Below are 18,073 nucleotides of genomic sequence, written 5' to 3'. Positions count from 1 at the left end.
CAGTTCATCAACGCTGTAAATCATCTCAGTTCTGTTTATTTATTTTTTTCAGGAGGACTTAAAGATCAGTTCAATCTTCTCCTTGACAGGAGACTCTAAACCTGCTGCACCCACTGTCACCCATGAGGATGTGCCTGCATCTTGCTCCAACTGCAAAAACATCCTGATGGATGGAGAAACAGTTTACCAAAGAAAAGGGCACGCAGATGTCTTCTGCTCGACTTCCTGTCTGTTGAAATTTTACCAAATGAAACCAGTGAAAAAGACCTGTCAGTTCTGTCTTCAGTGAGTCTGACATGGAAGTTTTTACTGATGTGTTCTGCCTTCATATCATCCTTTCTGTTTCAGATTGCAACATTGTCTTCTATAATCGACCATGAAACTCGAGGTTTAGAAAAATTTCAGTATTTAATTTGGGAGTGCAACATTAATATTGAAATATCGGGACTGGGCATTAATATTAAGCAGTTAACATTTGTAATGTTAGTTAGTGGAATGGGTTTGGACTGTTGTGTGGGCATTTCTCTACTTCAACAAACATTTTCTTCATCTCTCCCAAAATGAACACAAATGTCATATTCCACTTTTGTGTTTAACATCATCTATACCTCTACCACTTGACAGTTTCATAACATTGACAATATGTTAACTGCGTCCTGATTCTTCACAGGGTGATCCCACAGCCTCAGGACGCCATCCAGGCCCTGGTGGATTCTAACGGGGCCACGAAGGACTTTTGCAGCCAGGCCTGTCTGTCCGCTTTCAACTACAAGACAATGATGTCAACCAAAATACCCATTGTGCCAGTCGGGTCGCATTCACAATGCAACATGTGTAGCAGATATTCCATTGTAAGAGAATAAATCCTTACATATAGGAATAAAACATTGCTATTGTCATCAGTTAGTTAAAGTGACATGTTTGTGTCATTCACTCATTAGTCAGTTTTATGTTACGGTTCATTCAGACATGCCCATGACGGAAAGAGTCAAAGTACACACACCCTAGCTGCTATACATGCAAGATTATTTTAATTTGCTTTAGTTGTAGTCAATTTATTTGAGGATAAAAAAACAGAACCAGTGGAATGTAAAATATAATTTACGTATCGTGAAGAGTCCATATTTCAACTTTAGACTTCGTTATCTGAGGGACTACTCGCTTTGTGTCACCTTGGCAAAGACTCTTATTATGCAGACTGCAAAAGGCCTGCAAAAAAAAAATTTAACCATTTACACTTCATGCATCAGCAATGTGATTAGTTGTTTTGCATCAACTTTGTATAATTCAATTCAACTTTATTTATATAGCGCCAAGAATAAAGTCAAGACTATAAAGATGTATAGAGAGAATCCAACAATTCCCCCTTGAGATCAGTTTTCCCTCCAACGACGTGAGTTCCCTCCAGTGGTGACTTTAAGAACAAACTTTTTGATTTTTACGTGCTTTCCCTTGGAAAATAATTTCAAAAAAGTGTCTGGGTTTTTTTTTCTGTGTGTGTGTGTTTTTTTTTTAGTATGGGACAAAAAGCACTATGCCTGTCAGACTGCATGCTGTCACGCTGTATCCAAGTTTATGTCTGAAACACTAAAAGGCCAATTCAGTTGCCATTATTAATCTGATGAGCAGGGAAAAGCAAGGCATGTCTGAAAGGGGTTAATCTGATCTTTTAACTTTGATCTTTTAATTGCAATAATGGAGAAAACTGCTATAAAACATGATTTCAACCTAACTATCACCTGTAAGTATTTTACAATGGTCACACACATGTAGTAATAGCTATGTTCTGATTGTGGAAAGTTTTAAACATTATAAACCCAATTATGAATCTCTCATTTAAACCCGTTTTATACACTGTCCTTTTGTTTGCCCTCCTGTAGAGCAAGCACGAGTTTATACAAGATGACCGTGTCTATAAGATGTGCAGTGAACCCTGTTTAAACCGTTTCTGCAACCTGAACAAGCTGTCCATCTGTGAGAACTGCCACTACTGCTGCAAGAATCCGCTCATGCTCAAGGTGGAACATCGTACCAAAAAAGTCTGCAGTGCAGCATGTCTCGCCCAGGTCAAAAAGGTATTTGTAAAGTTGTGTTACTGCCTTAAATAGCTGATCTGTTCTTTAATGTTCATAAAACAAATTATCCATGGAGTAATAGAATTAAACGTTATAATTTTTTTTTCATCTAATTCTTCAAGATTGGTTACTAAGTGTGAAATGCGTTGGTCATGGGAGTTTATAGTTTTCCTCTACGTTTTATTAATACTGTGCAGAAAGTCAAAGCACACCAGCCATGTGCAATGTGCCACACCTCTAAGCTGGTGACGGAAATGATTGAAAACAAAAACAGCGAAGAGGAGTTGGAGCTCTTCTGCACCAGCAGCTGTTTGATGGCCTCAAAGATCCAGGCTATCAGTGCATCAGGTACTGTGTGATTCTTTTGCTTTGCCATTCTTTTCATTCTTTACTCATGTGCCATTAAATCAAGATTATGATTATGCCAGTGTCAGTAGACTTTAAACTTTAAAGCTGTCGATGTGTTAAAACTTCTAAAAAATTGTAGCTAAGAATTTTATTCTTACTCCAGAGTTCTTCATCATATGAAACAGGTAATTGGTAATTGGTAAACCAACCAAACCTCAAACCCTTGCATCTGTGCTCTGCTCTTAGAGTGTTACGCACAATATGCACTTGATATGGGTCTCTTAAGTAACACATACTGCCATTGGGCCAAAGTTTGTTTAATGAAAACTGTCCCTCCCCCACAGGCACTGCACTGAATTGTGACAACTGTGGAAAGCTTGCAGTACCAGCCTGCCACCTGGCCATGTCAAATGGCTCCATCAGAAACTTCTGCACTCTAACCTGCGCCATGGCTTTTAAGGTAGTACAACCTATAGACTATACGAAATGGGAGTCTCGTACTCCTTCAACCTATAAGGGTCAGGCTTCTGATTTTCTTTCTCATCATGTTATAGAATAAAACATTTTTTAAAAAGTTTTTTTTTGTTTCCCTGCACCACAGGATGCCCAGAAAGACAGGATTAGTGCTACTAATTCCACGGGGGTCCCCAACCAAACCCAGTGCGATCTATTTAAAACACCAGAGAAACTGCTATGTGCCCGGTGTCAACGCGTTATCGGGTCTACACCCAAAGTCATCCAGACAAAGGTGTTGTCTCTGCTGATTTAAAATAGGCAGCTTCAGTAGACATAATCTGAGGGGAACTGTAGTCATGTTGCTTCAGAGATTTACGTATTGCAAATTTCTGCTATGGAAGTATTTTTCCAAAACCTGTTAAACTAGAAATTTTTGTGTGTGTGTGTGTGTGTGCACAGGACAAAATTAATTTTGTCTGCAGTCTGGCCTGTTCTCAAGAGTTCAAGAGGGTCAACAATATCACAGGCATGTGTGCATTCTGCAAGAATGAAAGAATCATCACAGACACTAAGAGGATTGATGGCAAAGACTGCTACTTCTGCAGTGACGGTAAGAAGACAGATGTGCAATAGATGATTGAGTTAGTGCTGAGGGTAAGTCATTGCAAATAATTTTAGGTAATAGGATCCAGACTGTGCAACAGTTTTTCCCGCAAGCCATCAGGCTCGTCAACACACAGAACTGAAATGGAACTTAAACACACTACAAACCGAACTCGGCACACTTTCATCACTCACTACTCATCTCATTCCACCACCACTTATTTATTTACTTTTATTATTCTACATTTACCGCACTACACTGTTTACCTGCTGTTTTTTGCACATTCCAATGCAATTGCACTGTTTACATGCTGCTTTTTTACACCTTTAGCACACTTGACTGTACTGTACTGTACTGTAAAATAGTATACAGTAGGTTTACTGGTCTGCACTGTCTTAGGTTCTGTGTTACTTGTGTTGTCTGTCTACACTGTCTGTCTGTACCTTTTTCATCTGCACTGTTTGCACTAGGTTGCACTCGATGCACTTTACATAGCTTGTGTTGTTTTGTAGCACCTTGGTTCTTGGAGGAACATTACCTCGTTTCTACTGTGTACTGTGTATAGTAGAAATGACAATAAAAGCCACTTGACTTGACTTGAATTGTTTTGCTCAACGCTTGTGTTAAATTAAGCAAAATAAAGAAATTGAATCAAGACTCTTCTTCATCTCCTACCAGGCTGCAAAATGCTCTATCGTGATAAGCTGGAGAAGAGCTGGGGAAAGCACTGTTGCCCCTGTGCCTACTGCCACTCCATATCCGCGACAGTGGTGACTGCTAAGTATGATGACAAGGAGGAAAGGTTCTGCTCTGACGTCTGCAGCTCAAATTTCAAAATGCTGTTCTATTGTGTAAGTGGAGGTTGACTGCAGATGCAGTTGTTAAGTAACAAGTCTGTGTCTGAAGTTAAAATGTTTTCAGTTTTATTTTCCCAGGGTAAATGCACTCAATTATATCAATTAGCCCCTATTTCTTTGTGATTTGTAGCACTATCATAACTACAATATAGTGCTATCCAAAAAAGCTTGATCACAAAATATTCTAAAATTATGGGCAATACTGACTTTTCTTTTACTCTCTACCCTCACTCAGGTTGCCAAATGTGATGCCTGCAGTCAGGCAGGGAAACTGAGGCAGTGTCTGCCCATGTTGGGGCAGGTCAAACATTTCTGTGACCTGAAATGTCTGCTACACTTTTGCAATAAAAAGATCCAGGCAGTTGACACAGGTGTGTATAGTTGTTGTGTGAAGTTTAGCTCTTTTCTTTTTTCTACAACCTGGTAAGTTAGAAGTTGCTGTTCTGTTGCGTCCAAAAGTGAATCTGAAGTGATTATTAACACCCACAGTGCCAAACAGAACAGATACTTTCTCGGACTGAGGAAATCTGGATGGACCTTAGTCCAAACAGTTGTCGATGATTGTAACATTTGATGTGCCGCCCATCGGGAAAGACATTTTATAAAATGTTTTTGATACAAAGAGCTTAGTGATGTCTAGTAAACTCGACAGCGTAGTTCACTGCGCTGGGGAATGTAGTTAAGAAACTGTTGCTTATTAAATAACATTGTCAATTGTCGGTTTTCTACATAGTGTAAATACACTTTAATGAATGAGTGTGGGTGTATTTTCATACAGTGCCAGAGTCCATCTGAGTAACACTGTAATCAGCACTGTAAGCGATGAACACTTTCAGTCATATTGACGGGTTTAAATTTTATTTACTATGTAAATGTTGGATGTTTATAATCACTAACAACACCTACTAACTGATGTGTTCCTCATTCTCAGACTCTTCACCTCCCAGATCCTCAGCTGCAGTGGATTCCCCTCCGGTCATTTCTAATGTCATCTCGCTTGCCAGCGGTCTAGGGAGGCGTCCCAGTGCTTCTTCCGGCGCTGCGCAACACGGTGCACCAAAAAACACACACACACACCTTTAGACTCTTAAAACATAAGTGGCCTCCAGATTTCCCCAGTGCTGACATATTTTCCTTCTGGCTCTGTCTCTTTCATATCTGCACAGGCTCTGTCCCTGACATTCAAACTAAGGTCGTCGGACATGTAAGTTTACTCCAAATATCACAGTCTTTCTCTTGATTTTGTTGACAAGTTGCATTAAAAACCAACATCTGTCTTCTTTGCACATATTTCAACTAGAGATACATGTCATTTATATAAACCTGGTGTTTGCAGCTGCTTCTTTGAATAATTAATTTTGTGAAAGATGTTATAATTTTCTTTGTGTTTCTTTAGGCCAGCATCCAAACAGTTCCCAAGGAGCTGAAGAACAAGTCCATGCTCTGCACACCGCTGGTCCACAACAAAGGAGTCTGCTGTACAACACAGACTGTCGACGCAGAAGCACAAACTGGTAAAAGTCCCTTTTTAAAAGCGTTTTTTGTTGCACTCTGTTTTAATTTAGATTAGAATATTTAACTACTAAGATGTACAAGCACATCCTGTTTCCAAAATATTCTTCCTTTTTCTGTTTTGCATAGATACCTGTTTACCCAAAGTCTTGCCTGTTCCAGTACCAGTGTATGTTCCACTACCTATGACCATGTACAGCCAGTACACCCCAAAGCCTGTGGGCCTGCCGCTACCGGTGTGTAAAACCTTACAGTCTCTGTTTTAATGTTTCAGCTGTTGCTAGATTATTTGCACTGGATGCGTTTCGCTTAATTCACTTTTTATCTTTGATTCTAACATCAGAAGGCATCAAAACAGTATAATAAGACGTGAAATTTCTTTTGTGTCAGCACATTAAATTTACTTGACATTTTGGTCTCAGGTTTTCTGGAGATTATAGGGAAGAATAAGGAGACTTTCTTCTCTGGCTTTTTTTTAAATTATTTAATCTGTATTGTCAAACTATAGCATTATTATATTAATTTAATTGATTCGTTTAATTTAATTTTGACCTCACTGGTCAGTCCGTGTGTTTGTGTTCGGGGTGTTCAAGTCAGTGTTTCATGCAAACTAATTGTTCCTAATGAGAGTTGAGCAGCACAACGTCCGGGTGATGCTAAAGTTCGTCTTTCCAAATCGGCCTTACTCAGCTGCCTGTACCAGTGTTTTTCCCTGTGACGTTGGGAGGACCTGAGGCAGCAGTGAAAGAGCGGATCCAGCCAGAAACTGAAGAGGGAAAGTCTGGGATGGAGACGAAACTGAAAGAAAGGACTGGAGGAGAAGGAGGCCAAGAGGGCAGAGAAATGGTAAAAGAAGGAAAAAGGCAGGAAACTCAAACACTTACAGGTAAGAATTTAGTTAAATGACCTGACTAATTGTACTTTGTTGACTAGTAGAAAGACGGTTGGGCTAAGGGAAACCTCAGTTTCATGAGTGCGTTTTGGGGAGGTTTATGTTTATTATAAAGGTTTATTTAAAACAGGAATTGATCTTTGCTCTATTTAATACATTTGTGTCATTTTACGCAAAGCACATCACTACACACACAGACTGTGCATTTTAGAGCTCATCATGACTTTATTTATACTTGCCTCAGAATAGTCTTTGACTCTTTAGTCTTTGATGCCCAACATGATATTTAATATATGCCATGAGCCATTTGGTTTGTGTTACATTAGCACTACCTCTATAGATTGAATAGGATTTTATGTGTTATGTGTTTTTTTTTTTTTCCAGCTTCTTATATAGATTGTAGATGCAAATCAGGTCTGTTTGAGATCTCTGCTGTTAGAAATCTGGGATGTTTTTTTTCCCAAAGATGAACAGTTTTCCTTATGTCCTTATGTTACTGTTTGTTACAGCCTTTTTCTTCTTCACAGACTTCACCTCATTATTACTTCTTTCTCCTAACAATATATTTTTTGTTTTGTTTTTTTCTTTGCTTTTTTTTATAGGTGTGGAGAAGATGTAGTGGTTTACTCTATAAGCAACTGTGTGCAAAGCTTAATTCATGAAGTTTTACAGGAAATTCCTGGAAGTCAGGGTTTGGTGTGAAATACATTGAAACAGGTTGAGATCATACTAGTATATTAGTGACAGACTATTAGTTGCTTTCTCTATATCCTCTGTTGGTGAGATTGATTTCCAACAACAGATATAGTGAATAGTTTTAGTAGGTAGAACTCATGGTGTTAATAATGGGTCTTCTTGATTTGGATAAGCTTGTTTTCAGTAATAATAATTACACTGCCTTTCCTGCTACACGTATGATGTGAAAACAGTTTATTCGCGGTGGACCAATGTGTGCAAGTCTTGTTATTACTGGTTTGTCTTGGTGAGTTGGGGGAACGTTAAAAAAGGTTTGGGTATATTTTAATTTAATCTGATTCTCTGGCATTGTTCTGTATGTTGGTGGGTTCTACAACATTGACATGGTATTAAGGCCAAATAATTTTCTTGTTTATTGTGAAGAACTTTTATATTTTGAATGAATGTGTCCGTTTTTTGTCATGTAGAATGTCTGTCGTTTTGACCACATGTACCTAAGAGGACAAGTTTTAAACTAATAGAATTTACAGATATGTTCTTCCTCTTTGAATGTGTGCTGGTCTTTGTAGTGAAGTGCACCCCTCTGTGCACCACTAGAGTTTATCATTAAGGTTTCCTCAATATTTTCAGATCGCTGCAGAGGCTGCAGTCATGACTTGGAGAAAGAAGGTTTCAACAACCAGGAGGAGATCTGCCCCCAAAGCAGCCTCAAGTCTCAGAGTCTCCAGCACACCTCCAAGGAATCCCCTCCAGTTTCAGGTGTGGGCGTGGCCTTTAAGCCTCAGCCTGAACTCTCATGTCCAGCTTCTCCAGATTCATTTAGCTTACCAAACCCTGCACCTGGGCCTACGCTCCAAATTCTGGGGAAAGTCAACAACAAGAATAAGGTATCAAACCACCGGAGAGAATCGTTTACACGCAGGAGTCTTATGTTTCTGTGCTGTAATCTGGCCTCTCCTCTCTGTCCAAGGGTGCTAAGCTACAGCAGATGCCTAAGGCAGAACACGAGGCATCCCAGGAAGACTCTGAGGTCATGTCTAGGAAGCATCAAAAGTTGAAGAGTCAGAGTGGAATTGATGCCTGGAAAAGATGGATTCGGTGGAGGACATCGCAAACTAATGTGGGCCCAGACTCTTGTATGTTTTTCTGTCTGTTATACTTTTTACAGTTTGATATTCAGTAAACCTTTGGTTCCTTGAAGCAAATTTTAAATGTAATGCAAGGTGTCTAAAGAGTTAACGTGCAGAAGTATGAACAGTCGGTGATTACAATGAAATAAAAGGCTAAGTAGAGGAGGACTGAACTGATGCTTTTCTATCAAACTTCCTGTAGCAACAAGATATGAATTGTTTCTCCGTCCTACATTTAGCGCATGCTGTGAAGTTAAAGGAGAATATTCTTCAATACTCTGCTGCTGAACTAAGCAGCAGCCTCTGTTGCTTCATCAAGGAGGTGAAACGACCTGATGGAAAGTCGTACTCCCCCAACAGTCTTTTCTTCCTCTGCCTCGGCATCCAACAGGTAACGCGAACTGTAGACGGAGAAACTCTCACAAATGAATTTGTAGTAGAATCTATGGGAATTTTAAGTGTTAAACTAAGTCACTAAAGAACACAGGCAGGAATATGTTTTGATTTGTACATTAGTGTATAAACAATATTTGAAAAGCGAGAAAAAACTTGAGAGAATCATATGCTTGAATCGTCAGGGTTCTTTTAGCAAATGTTCCTTTTGTTTCTCTGTAGTACCTGTTTGAGAACGGTCGTATGGAGAACATATTCAGTGATCTGATCTACACAAAGTTCTCCACGGAGTTCACGAACACCCTGAAACATTTCAACCCGCTCTTCAAAGCCAGTGGTGAGTTGTTGTCCTCCTGTTTGTCATTTGTCTGTCTCTGAGCAGCTCAGATGGACCAGATTTTCTCCCCACCAGGTTACGTCTACTCTCCGGTGGAGGAGGAGTATCTTTGGGAGTGCAAACAGCTGGGGGCCTACTCCCCTCTCGTCCTCCTCAACACTTTGCTCTTTTTCTGCTGCAAGTACGTTGGCTTCACCAGGGTGGAGGAGCACCGTCAGCTGTCCTTTGCCCACATCATGCGCTGCACCAAAACCAACTCCAACAACACTAAGAACAAGTTCCTGCGCTTCTATCTCCCTGTATCTTTAAATGAGGCAGAGCCAGGTAGTGTCACACCCGAGCGTCAAAAATAAACATTAGTTTACGTTAGTATTGAGTGATGTCATGTTTGTGTGTGTGTGTGTGTGTGTGTGTTCTTCAGATGCAGATGGAGTTCCAGCCAAAAAGCGTAAGAAAAATGAAAATAAAAAGTATTTCCTGGAGATGATGGAGAACACAAAGAATGCTCTCCGCTGCCCAGTCAGACTCTACGAGTTCTATCTGTCCAAGTGGTGAGTGTTGGACTCGGAGACATTTTTAGTTATGTTTGGACTGTTGTCTCTTCATCTACTGTATTTCATGCTCTGGTAATAATCATTTCCGTACGATGTCTTTTGTTTTTCTGAAGTTCCTGCCTGATTTATTGATCTTATCTGTCATTTCTCTATGAAATATATACACAAAACCATAACAGGTTTACACAATCAGATCCAAATGCAAAAGACTTTATTTCAAACCATATCTCAGCACGGACGGGCATAAATGTGTGTTTTGGCTAAGCCCCTTTCTGTGTGCTGAATACATTACAAGATTTAGTCCCTTTAGCTAAAGTGCTAAGCCTTGTGTTTTATGGTTTGCAAACTCTTTTTGTGTGTGTGTGTGGGAGACCCACTTTTTTGTCTTTGGTGAATTTTGATGGTCTTTTCCACTCAAATATGCACAGACCAGTCATCCTGTACTCAGGTGTAAAGATGAAGATATGTCTCATGACTTTCTTTTCTTTCATCAACATTTTTAAACCTACCAACTTAAACCTTATTCTTCTCTCCTTCCTTCAGCCCTGAGTCAGTGAGGCAGCGCAGCGACTTTTTCTACCTTCAGCCAGACCCAGCCTGCCTACCCAGCAGCCCTCTTTGGTTCTCCTCTACCCCTCTGGATGACAGCACCATGGAGGCAATGCTCCTGAGAATCCTCACTGTCCGACAGCTGCAGAGGGGGGAGGGAGATAGAGGAGGGATGGACTAACTGCAGACACCAGATGACCCCATGTTTATGATGAGGAGGATTCAGTTTTTGTTCAATAATGAGAACTATATTCAAAGTGGGCATCATGTTTAGTTAATCTGAAATTATGTAAACTTGAGAAGAACATATTTTATAGTCATAAAGAAGTAATAAAAAGATTCACGTTCTTGTTTTGTAATTTCTGCAGCCGTCTGGACTGATGTTTTAGTTAAATTACAACCAACATTTCTAATAAATTTTGTGGCTTTACCTGTTTGGACTGTTACTGTCTCTCACTTCAGCAAATGTAGACTTTTACTTAGTAACTAAAACATTTCAGATACATGCACTAATTGTACAAACCGGTCTTGTTTTTCACTTTCTTAAAAAGAAAAAAAAAAATAACCATTTTTATAAGACATTTTAAAATGACTGTTGAAGATTTATCTGACTCATAGATTTATCTCCTGAATCTGTACCTTCCCTCAGGTTTACACAGCTTTATAATGACCTTCAGCTGATGGTTTACTTGTCTGAGCCACATCTTTTGGTTTAGTCTTACTGCTCTCACAGTGGAAGCCCTGGCAGTTAAGGAGGCTCATATTTTTTTAAGTATTTGTTTTAACAAAATGATAAATGAAAGGCAGTGAGTGTTGGACTAGAGCACAAAATCGCTCTGTAACAACATAAGCTGAATGAACCGGTGACACTGCTGTGAAGGGCCACATATCGACCTTTTTATGTTTACAACTCTCTTCCACTGTTCACAGCGGTGAAAAACAAGTTGCTCTTAACAATTAAACCTCCCCAGTGCTCATGATAAAGCAAATAACTTGTTTAACCAAGCATTCAAGTCGAACTTCTCAGCTCACAAAATTAAAAACTACAGACCATCCAAAATATCCTGGAATTCAAAAGAACATGAGGTAAGAACAACTTTTATAGTGTTTATCAAATTTCTTTTTTTTTTCTTTTTTATATAAACTATTAAAGAGTAAAAGTTATTCTAGTAGTCTATGAGAATTTTACTCACCAGTCAGTGTTGTCTTGGAGCACTGTTTTAAAGTGATGGCCACATCTTTTAACACGTTTCTCACCTCAGTCACTTCACGTGTGACAGCACAAACACTGCTGAAGTCATTCTGTCCTGTCTTGTCCTTGGAGCCTGACTCCATATCCTGCTTTTATACACATTGGCCCTTCATTATGTGCAGACATTGGATTACTTGTGTGGTCATGATATTCAGTAAAGTCCTTGCTAATTCTCAAGGTCTTGCTTTGCCTGACTCATTACACAGGCAACAACAATACAACAATAACCCTTTTAATCTTTTAAAATCTTTTCTACTGTTAAACTGTTCGAAATCCAACCAGAGCTCGTCTGTGATGTAATGACAAGTTGGCACACTTCCACACAAAAAAACAACAACTTGAAAGTGACAAAAGTAATAAAAGGAAGAAAAAAGATTTACATTTTTGTTTTAACAGTATTTATGTCATGAGACTGTCGTAACTTGTTTAATTACTAGAAAAATATCTTCCCATTACAATATTTATTTCTTTTAAAAAGTTGAGTTTTATCAGTGTGTCCCAACATTTGCCGTGTGTTTGCCAAATTCATGTTTTCACCCACACCAAGCTCAACTGTGTTTAAAATACTTTTGATAAACTCAAACTTGAGAACAGAAATGGAATTGGGAATTAGTATATTTTTAGGCAATTACTTAGAAATAAACAATTAAAAGTATATCACTTTTGCCAAAGTCAACAGTTGAAATGGGATAAAGAAAAAGGACCAGAAGGTGAAAGCACATCTACATCATTATTATGAAACTGTTCTTTATAATAAAACAAAAAGAACTTTATCTTAATAGTCTAACTTAAAGGCATTTTTTACAGTTATCAAGTATTAGTAACACAACAAAAAAGGATTTTAGGGAAGTAGAGTCTCCTCCCTGTTCACTTTGAGTCTGACAGGAAGTTTTTCTCACAATAAAACCAAAGTCACTGGCACTGATGATCAGTCAGAGTTGCTGCTGCCTGCAGATGTTAGTTTACTAATCCTAAAATCTACAGACACAAGTTAAAGGTGAGCCCTCATCATCATGCTCATATGATGGTTGTACCATTGTCTTTATGAAATGAATCATGTGGCTTAAAGATTTTTTTAGAGCCTTGTTGGAATGTGTAAGGTGAAATAAATGTGTTGTTGCAGAGACATCGGGATCCTGAAGACTGAGCACAATGGGCCGCAGACAAGGTAACAACACATCAAATTCCTTTTAGCTAAAATCAAGATTAAACAACTGACTGAGCGTAAGCTCAGCTGAAAGATGAAATGACAATGTCAGGAAAGTTTGTACGAAATATTCCCGGGGGCTTTAGTCATATTAGTTTGTAAAACAGTACTGATGATTGAGGGTGGGTTGGTTGGTTTTTACGCATTATACACAAAAAGCAGTAGTTCTGTTCATATTTTGTAATTGATTAGTAGCTGTCAAATCAATAGTGGTGTGATGTAGGAGCTATTGCAGCAGAAATAAGTCTGAAATTAAACAAGTAGATATCATCACATTGAAGAAATGAAACCATTAGATATTATATTGATTATTTTCTGCTACTTTTGGTTAAAATGGCATCTTTTAAGTTTTAGGTTCTGCTTTTCTGATTTCACAACTTGTGTATCAACTTTTCTAGTGAGGACAACAGCCACAAATGTGAAAGATTTTGCAAAACCGCATAAAGTGACTTCCTCACCTTTATGACCACATTGAAGTTAATTCATTTTTTTCTTTTAACTTAAAGAGAGAGTGGCCCTGCTGGTTCTCGGTGGTCTCCTGGCAGTTGCTGCCATTGTTATTTACCGTCTCTGTGAGTTTGTACAGTTTTATTCATATACAGAAGAGCCAGACTCACACTCATCATATTTACAGAAAATGAATGAGAACAACTACAAATGAAGAAAATTGCAGCAAAAATCTGATGTACTGTCACATTTGTGTACATTTGGAACATATTTAATTTTGCTTTGTTATTTTATTGTATAAAACAATTGTATAAAACATAACCACTCAGACTCAAACTTTGATGAATTATACTCAGTCATCATTGTTTCTTATTGAGTACTATTGAGACCTTTACTGAATTTCTTTTTTCTTTTTTTTATTAGCTTTTGATAATTACCTAACCAAGAAATATCTCCAAACTCTGAAAGATGAGAATGAGGCAATGAGGAAAAATCTCACAGGTAAGTCTCAACATCATTAGGTCACTGCCACATGTGATAAATGTGCAGGAAGGTGGAGCTTATGTGGCCAAAACCACCTTCACCTTATTTACTTTATTCTTTTCAAAGACAAACTAGATCCAAAGTGTGAAAGATGCTGGGAGCTTCACAGAGGAACGTGTTATTATTTTTCTTTGAATGCTTCATCCTGGCAACAGAGCAGAGATGACTGTAAAAGTCGTGGAGGAGATCTGGTTAACATCGACAGCAGACAGGAGCAGGTATAAAATACTGCAGCAGCTTCACATTTTCCCATATTTGATCACATATATGATCATCACAGAGAAACTCTTCCTGTTTAGAAATTCCTAGATGAAACAGTGAGAAACAAAATGATGCATGGTAGAGACAGCTTCTGGATTGGACTGACAGACTCAGTAGAAGAAGACAAATGGGTGTGGGTGGACGGATCACTGCTCAGCACAAGGTTAAATTGAAAACATTTTACTCCATTTCTAGTATCAAAGTTGTTCATTTTATTGATCGAGGTCACTCTGTTCCACATCTCTCAGTTTGACTTTTTGGAGCCCGGGTCAGCCGACTAACCGGACAGGACGAAATCCTATTGAAGAGGACTGTGTGATGATGGGAGAGAAAACAGAAGTTGTTGACCTGAAGTGTTGGCATGATAGAGCCTGTGAAGTTGAACTAAGAAGAATTTGTGAGAAGTCAGCAGAAACTGGACTTTAAGGTCACATGTGTCTGTATTCCAGTTAAGATTAAATTATGAGCCAAATTAATATTTTCCAGACAAAAGTCTGCTCTGCTCAAATATTTTGTCTGTGTATTTTAATTTACTAAGTTGACATTTGGAAATAAACAGCCCTAATGTATCAGTGTCCTGCTGATTTTTGATAAATTAGTTAGATTTTGTGCTAAACTATGACTGTGTAGGCAAACAGACAGTAAGTAAATTATGCGGCAACAGTTTCTGTGATATTATTCTCCAGCTGTAGAATCTGTACCAACTAAAGTTACTTCATGTTGAGAGACTAAAAAACGAAATGAAGAAATCTAAAAACTCAGAAGCCACGTTGTACTGGGGGCAGCATTGTTGCGACTGTTTTACCAGTATATGTTTATGTATTAATTTAATGTGTGTATTTATTAATACATGAAATTGAAGCAATGTTTTTAAAATTGTGTAAACGTGGGGAACTGATGTGTCAATAAAGCCTCATCCACAACTTCAGCAGGAAGTGGGTTTTTTTGTTGCGGTTGTTGGTTTATTTCTTTCCGTGACGTAATGCTTTGAATGGGGCCTTCAGCTCTTTACATCAGAACAGTCACGTGTTTAGTTCTTAGCCTGTTTTGATGCTTTCTTTTCTGCGTTTAGGGCCGAGCTTTCTGACAGTGGACAGTATGGTTCACAATCTTCAGCCCTGTTTTATTCATAAATAGAAGATCCGGTGTCAATAAATAAACACACATACTCATCATATTCACAGCAAAGCAAATTGCAGAAAAAATCTGATGTAATCTACAAATGCAACATTTGTGTACATTTGAAACGTTTTTATTTTATTGTATAAAACATAATCACTCAGACTTAAACTTTGATGAATTATCATTGTCATCATTGTTCCTTATTGAGTACTGACCTTTAATGGATGTCTTTAGTTTTTTTTAATCAGCATTTGATAATTACCCAAACCAAGAAAAATCTCCAGTCTCTGAAAGAAGAGAATGAAGCATCGAGTCTCACGTCAGGTCACTGCCACATGTGATGGGTACAGATAAATGTTCACGTGCAGTGTATGTGCCAAAACCTCCTTCACCTTATTCACTTCATAACACCTTAGTTGTGATAAATTATCACCTTATCATGATAAAACAAGCTTTGTTCTCCCGAGATATGAAATAATTCTCCATGGCCCTTCTCCGTTATGAAAGGGGTAAAAATGTTTCATTATGACGAGTCGGTGAAATTTGTCATTTTATTATAAAATATGGTTTTACAAGAAATTCCTGTAAAGATTAAGTCACAGTGATAATGTATATTTAAAAATGTTTCTTATGTTTTACTTCCCTTCACAGAAGTCATTTTTACTCCACCACATGATAAAATGATTCAGCTGCTTGGTTATTTTTTTAAGGTAAAACTACATGAATAAAACAAACTCACAGAAACAAAAAATGCGAATGACAGCAGCTGCCACAAGACCACTGAGAACCAGCAGGGCTGCTCTCTCTGATGTGACCTTTGCCCAATCAAACCTCACCATATGATGCAAAATGCAGCAGCAGGTCTCATTTTTGATCAGCCAAAAAGGTCACGTCTCAGCACTGTTCAGATCTTTGCACTGGCTTCCTGTAGCCGCCTGCATATTGGTGAAACTAAACAGCACCTTCCTACCTGAACTCCCTTGTTCTGGTCTGCAATCTGTCCTGTCCACTGCTCTTTGCCAACAAACGATTATTGCTTGTCCCTACACACCAAAGCATCCTGAACAAAGCTCTTCAGCTCATTTATCCCACCACTGTGAAAGAGCCCACAACTTCCTGTGAATTAACACTATTTAAAAAAAAAAAACTTTTCTGTCCTATCTTGCAGTTGCATCTCATGAAGCTGAAACATTTCTACTCATAGCACTTTCCTTTAATGTTGTCTCCTTGACTTTAAGGTGACTTCAGAAGTCGCCTAATAGTAAATAGAGTCCACCTGTGTGTAATTTAATCTCAGTATAAATTCAGCTGTTCTGTGAAGCCCTCAGAGGTTTGTTAGAGAACATTAGTGGAAAAACAACATCATGAAGTCCAAGGAACACACCAGACAGGTCAGGGATAAAAGTTGTGGGGGAGTTTAATGCAGCGTTAGGTTATAAAAAAATATCTATATGACAATGGAAAGAGTGTAGCACAACTGCAAACCTACCAAGTCATGGCCGTCCACCTAAAGTGACAGGCCGGACAAGGAGAGCAGAATCTGGCCTTTATGGAAGAGTGACAAGAAGAATGCCATGAAAATTCCCATTTGCAGTTTTGTGACAAGCCATGTGAGGGACACAGCAAACATGTGGAAGAAGGTGTTGTGGTCAGGTGAGACCAAAATTGGACTGTTTGGGCTAAATGCTAAAGGTTATGTGAGGCTGAAACCGCACATCACCCTGAACACACCATCCCCACCGTGAAACATGGTAGTGGCAGCATCATGTTGTGGGGATGCTTTTCTTCAGCAGGGACAGGGAAGCTGGTCACAGTTGATGGGAAGATGGATGGAACCAAATACAGGACAATCTTAGAAGAAAACCTGTTAGAGTCTGCAAAAGACTTGAGACTGGGACGGAGGTTCACCTTCCTGCAGGACAAGAACCATAACTTTACAGCCACAGCTACAATAGAGTGGTTTAGATCCAAGCGTATTCATGTGTTAGAAAGACCCAGTCAAAGTCCAGAGCTAAATCCAATTGAGAATCTGTGGCAAGACTTTAAAATGTGCTGTTCACAGACGCTCTCCATCCAATCTAACTCAGCTTGAGCTATTTTGCAAAGAAGAACGGACAAAAGTTTCATTCTCTAGATGTTGAAAGCGGGTAGAAACATACCCCAAAAGTCTTGCAGCTGTAATTGCAGCAGAAGGTGATTGTACAAAGTACTGATTCAGGGCGGCTGAATGCAAATGCACACCACATTTTTCAGATATTTATTTGTTCACAATTATGAAGCACTTAGTGTCGGTCTATCACATAAAATCCCAATGAGATACATTTACATTTGTGGATGACAAACAATACTTTTGCAAGGCACTGTATGTTCGACATAACACACTTTATCTATCCAGAATAAATCCCATAGATATTGGTTAAATTGCACAGGGGGTCTTAATGTTATGCCTGATTGGTGTAAATGCTGGATTTATAACCAGGGTGTTTATTTTCTTTGTAGCTAAATCTGCTCAATCCTCAGGATGCTGACCTCCGTGTTCGTGATGAAAACTTTGTGTTCTCACACATTTAACAAAGGTTTTTTTCACATATTATTTTACACATGCCAACTTAAAATTAAAAGGTTCTGTTTTGGTTCATTTTGGTTTTTCTTGCTAAATATAATAAATTCTGCAGCAGCACATCTATAGAAACATGTCAAACCTCTGTTCACATGTACTGGTCCATGTATCTGAATGTTTAGTTGAATAGAAAGGTAGTTTTTAGGAGACAAACACTCACTAGCTATATGTTAATCAAACACCAACAGGACATAAATAGACAGGAACTAACCAGACAC

The 18,073-nt window shown here is 38.6% G+C and overlaps 2 protein-coding genes across 3 annotated transcripts in view; both read left to right on the top strand.

Moving 5' to 3' along the window:
• Positions 1 to 10,833, top strand: part of LOC137103812 (uncharacterized) — a 28,362-nt gene extending 17,529 nt beyond the window's left edge. Inside the window, exons 21-41 of one of the 2 annotated variants that reach the window (XM_067484543.1) lie at positions 53 to 285; positions 671 to 851; positions 1,881 to 2,075; positions 2,273 to 2,423; positions 2,768 to 2,883; positions 3,025 to 3,171; positions 3,339 to 3,489; positions 4,162 to 4,334; positions 4,576 to 4,711; positions 5,272 to 5,391; positions 5,507 to 5,544; positions 5,737 to 5,854; positions 5,982 to 6,088; positions 6,543 to 6,738; positions 8,071 to 8,327; positions 8,411 to 8,576; positions 8,810 to 8,961; positions 9,186 to 9,300; positions 9,376 to 9,624; positions 9,722 to 9,851; positions 10,398 to 10,833. In XM_067484543.1, the coding sequence (XP_067340644.1) occupies positions 53 to 285; positions 671 to 851; positions 1,881 to 2,075; positions 2,273 to 2,423; positions 2,768 to 2,883; positions 3,025 to 3,171; positions 3,339 to 3,489; positions 4,162 to 4,334; positions 4,576 to 4,711; positions 5,272 to 5,391; positions 5,507 to 5,544; positions 5,737 to 5,854; positions 5,982 to 6,088; positions 6,543 to 6,738; positions 8,071 to 8,327; positions 8,411 to 8,576; positions 8,810 to 8,961; positions 9,186 to 9,300; positions 9,376 to 9,624; positions 9,722 to 9,851; positions 10,398 to 10,584 (3,318 nt within the window). In that variant the 3' untranslated portion in view covers positions 10,585 to 10,833. Of the gene's footprint in view, positions 1 to 52; positions 286 to 670; positions 852 to 1,880; positions 2,076 to 2,272; positions 2,424 to 2,767; positions 2,884 to 3,024; positions 3,172 to 3,338; positions 3,490 to 4,161; positions 4,335 to 4,575; positions 4,712 to 5,271; positions 5,392 to 5,506; positions 5,545 to 5,736; positions 5,855 to 5,981; positions 6,089 to 6,542; positions 6,739 to 8,070; positions 8,328 to 8,410; positions 8,577 to 8,809; positions 8,962 to 9,185; positions 9,301 to 9,375; positions 9,625 to 9,721; positions 9,852 to 10,397 lie in introns of those variants that run through there. The other variant, XM_067484623.1, reaches the window with a different exon arrangement.
• Positions 10,834 to 12,541: 1,708 nt separating this feature from the next.
• Positions 12,542 to 15,041, top strand: LOC137103753 (hepatic lectin-like). The gene is made up of 7 exons (XM_067484419.1): positions 12,542 to 12,652; positions 12,779 to 12,823; positions 13,369 to 13,434; positions 13,733 to 13,810; positions 13,919 to 14,070; positions 14,152 to 14,276; positions 14,362 to 15,041. Exons 2-7 carry the CDS (start codon positions 12,808 to 12,810, stop codon positions 14,537 to 14,539), a joined length of 615 nt encoding a protein of 204 aa, XP_067340520.1. The 5' UTR covers positions 12,542 to 12,652; positions 12,779 to 12,807; the 3' UTR covers positions 14,540 to 15,041.
• The last annotated feature ends 3,032 nt before the right edge of the window (positions 15,042 to 18,073 follow it).

Source organism: Channa argus, chromosome 1 (assembly GCF_033026475.1).
Source record: "Channa argus isolate prfri chromosome 1, Channa argus male v1.0, whole genome shotgun sequence".
NCBI lineage: Eukaryota > Metazoa > Chordata > Actinopteri > Anabantiformes > Channidae > Channa > Channa argus.
This window is presented reverse-complemented; position numbering and strand designations above follow the sequence as displayed.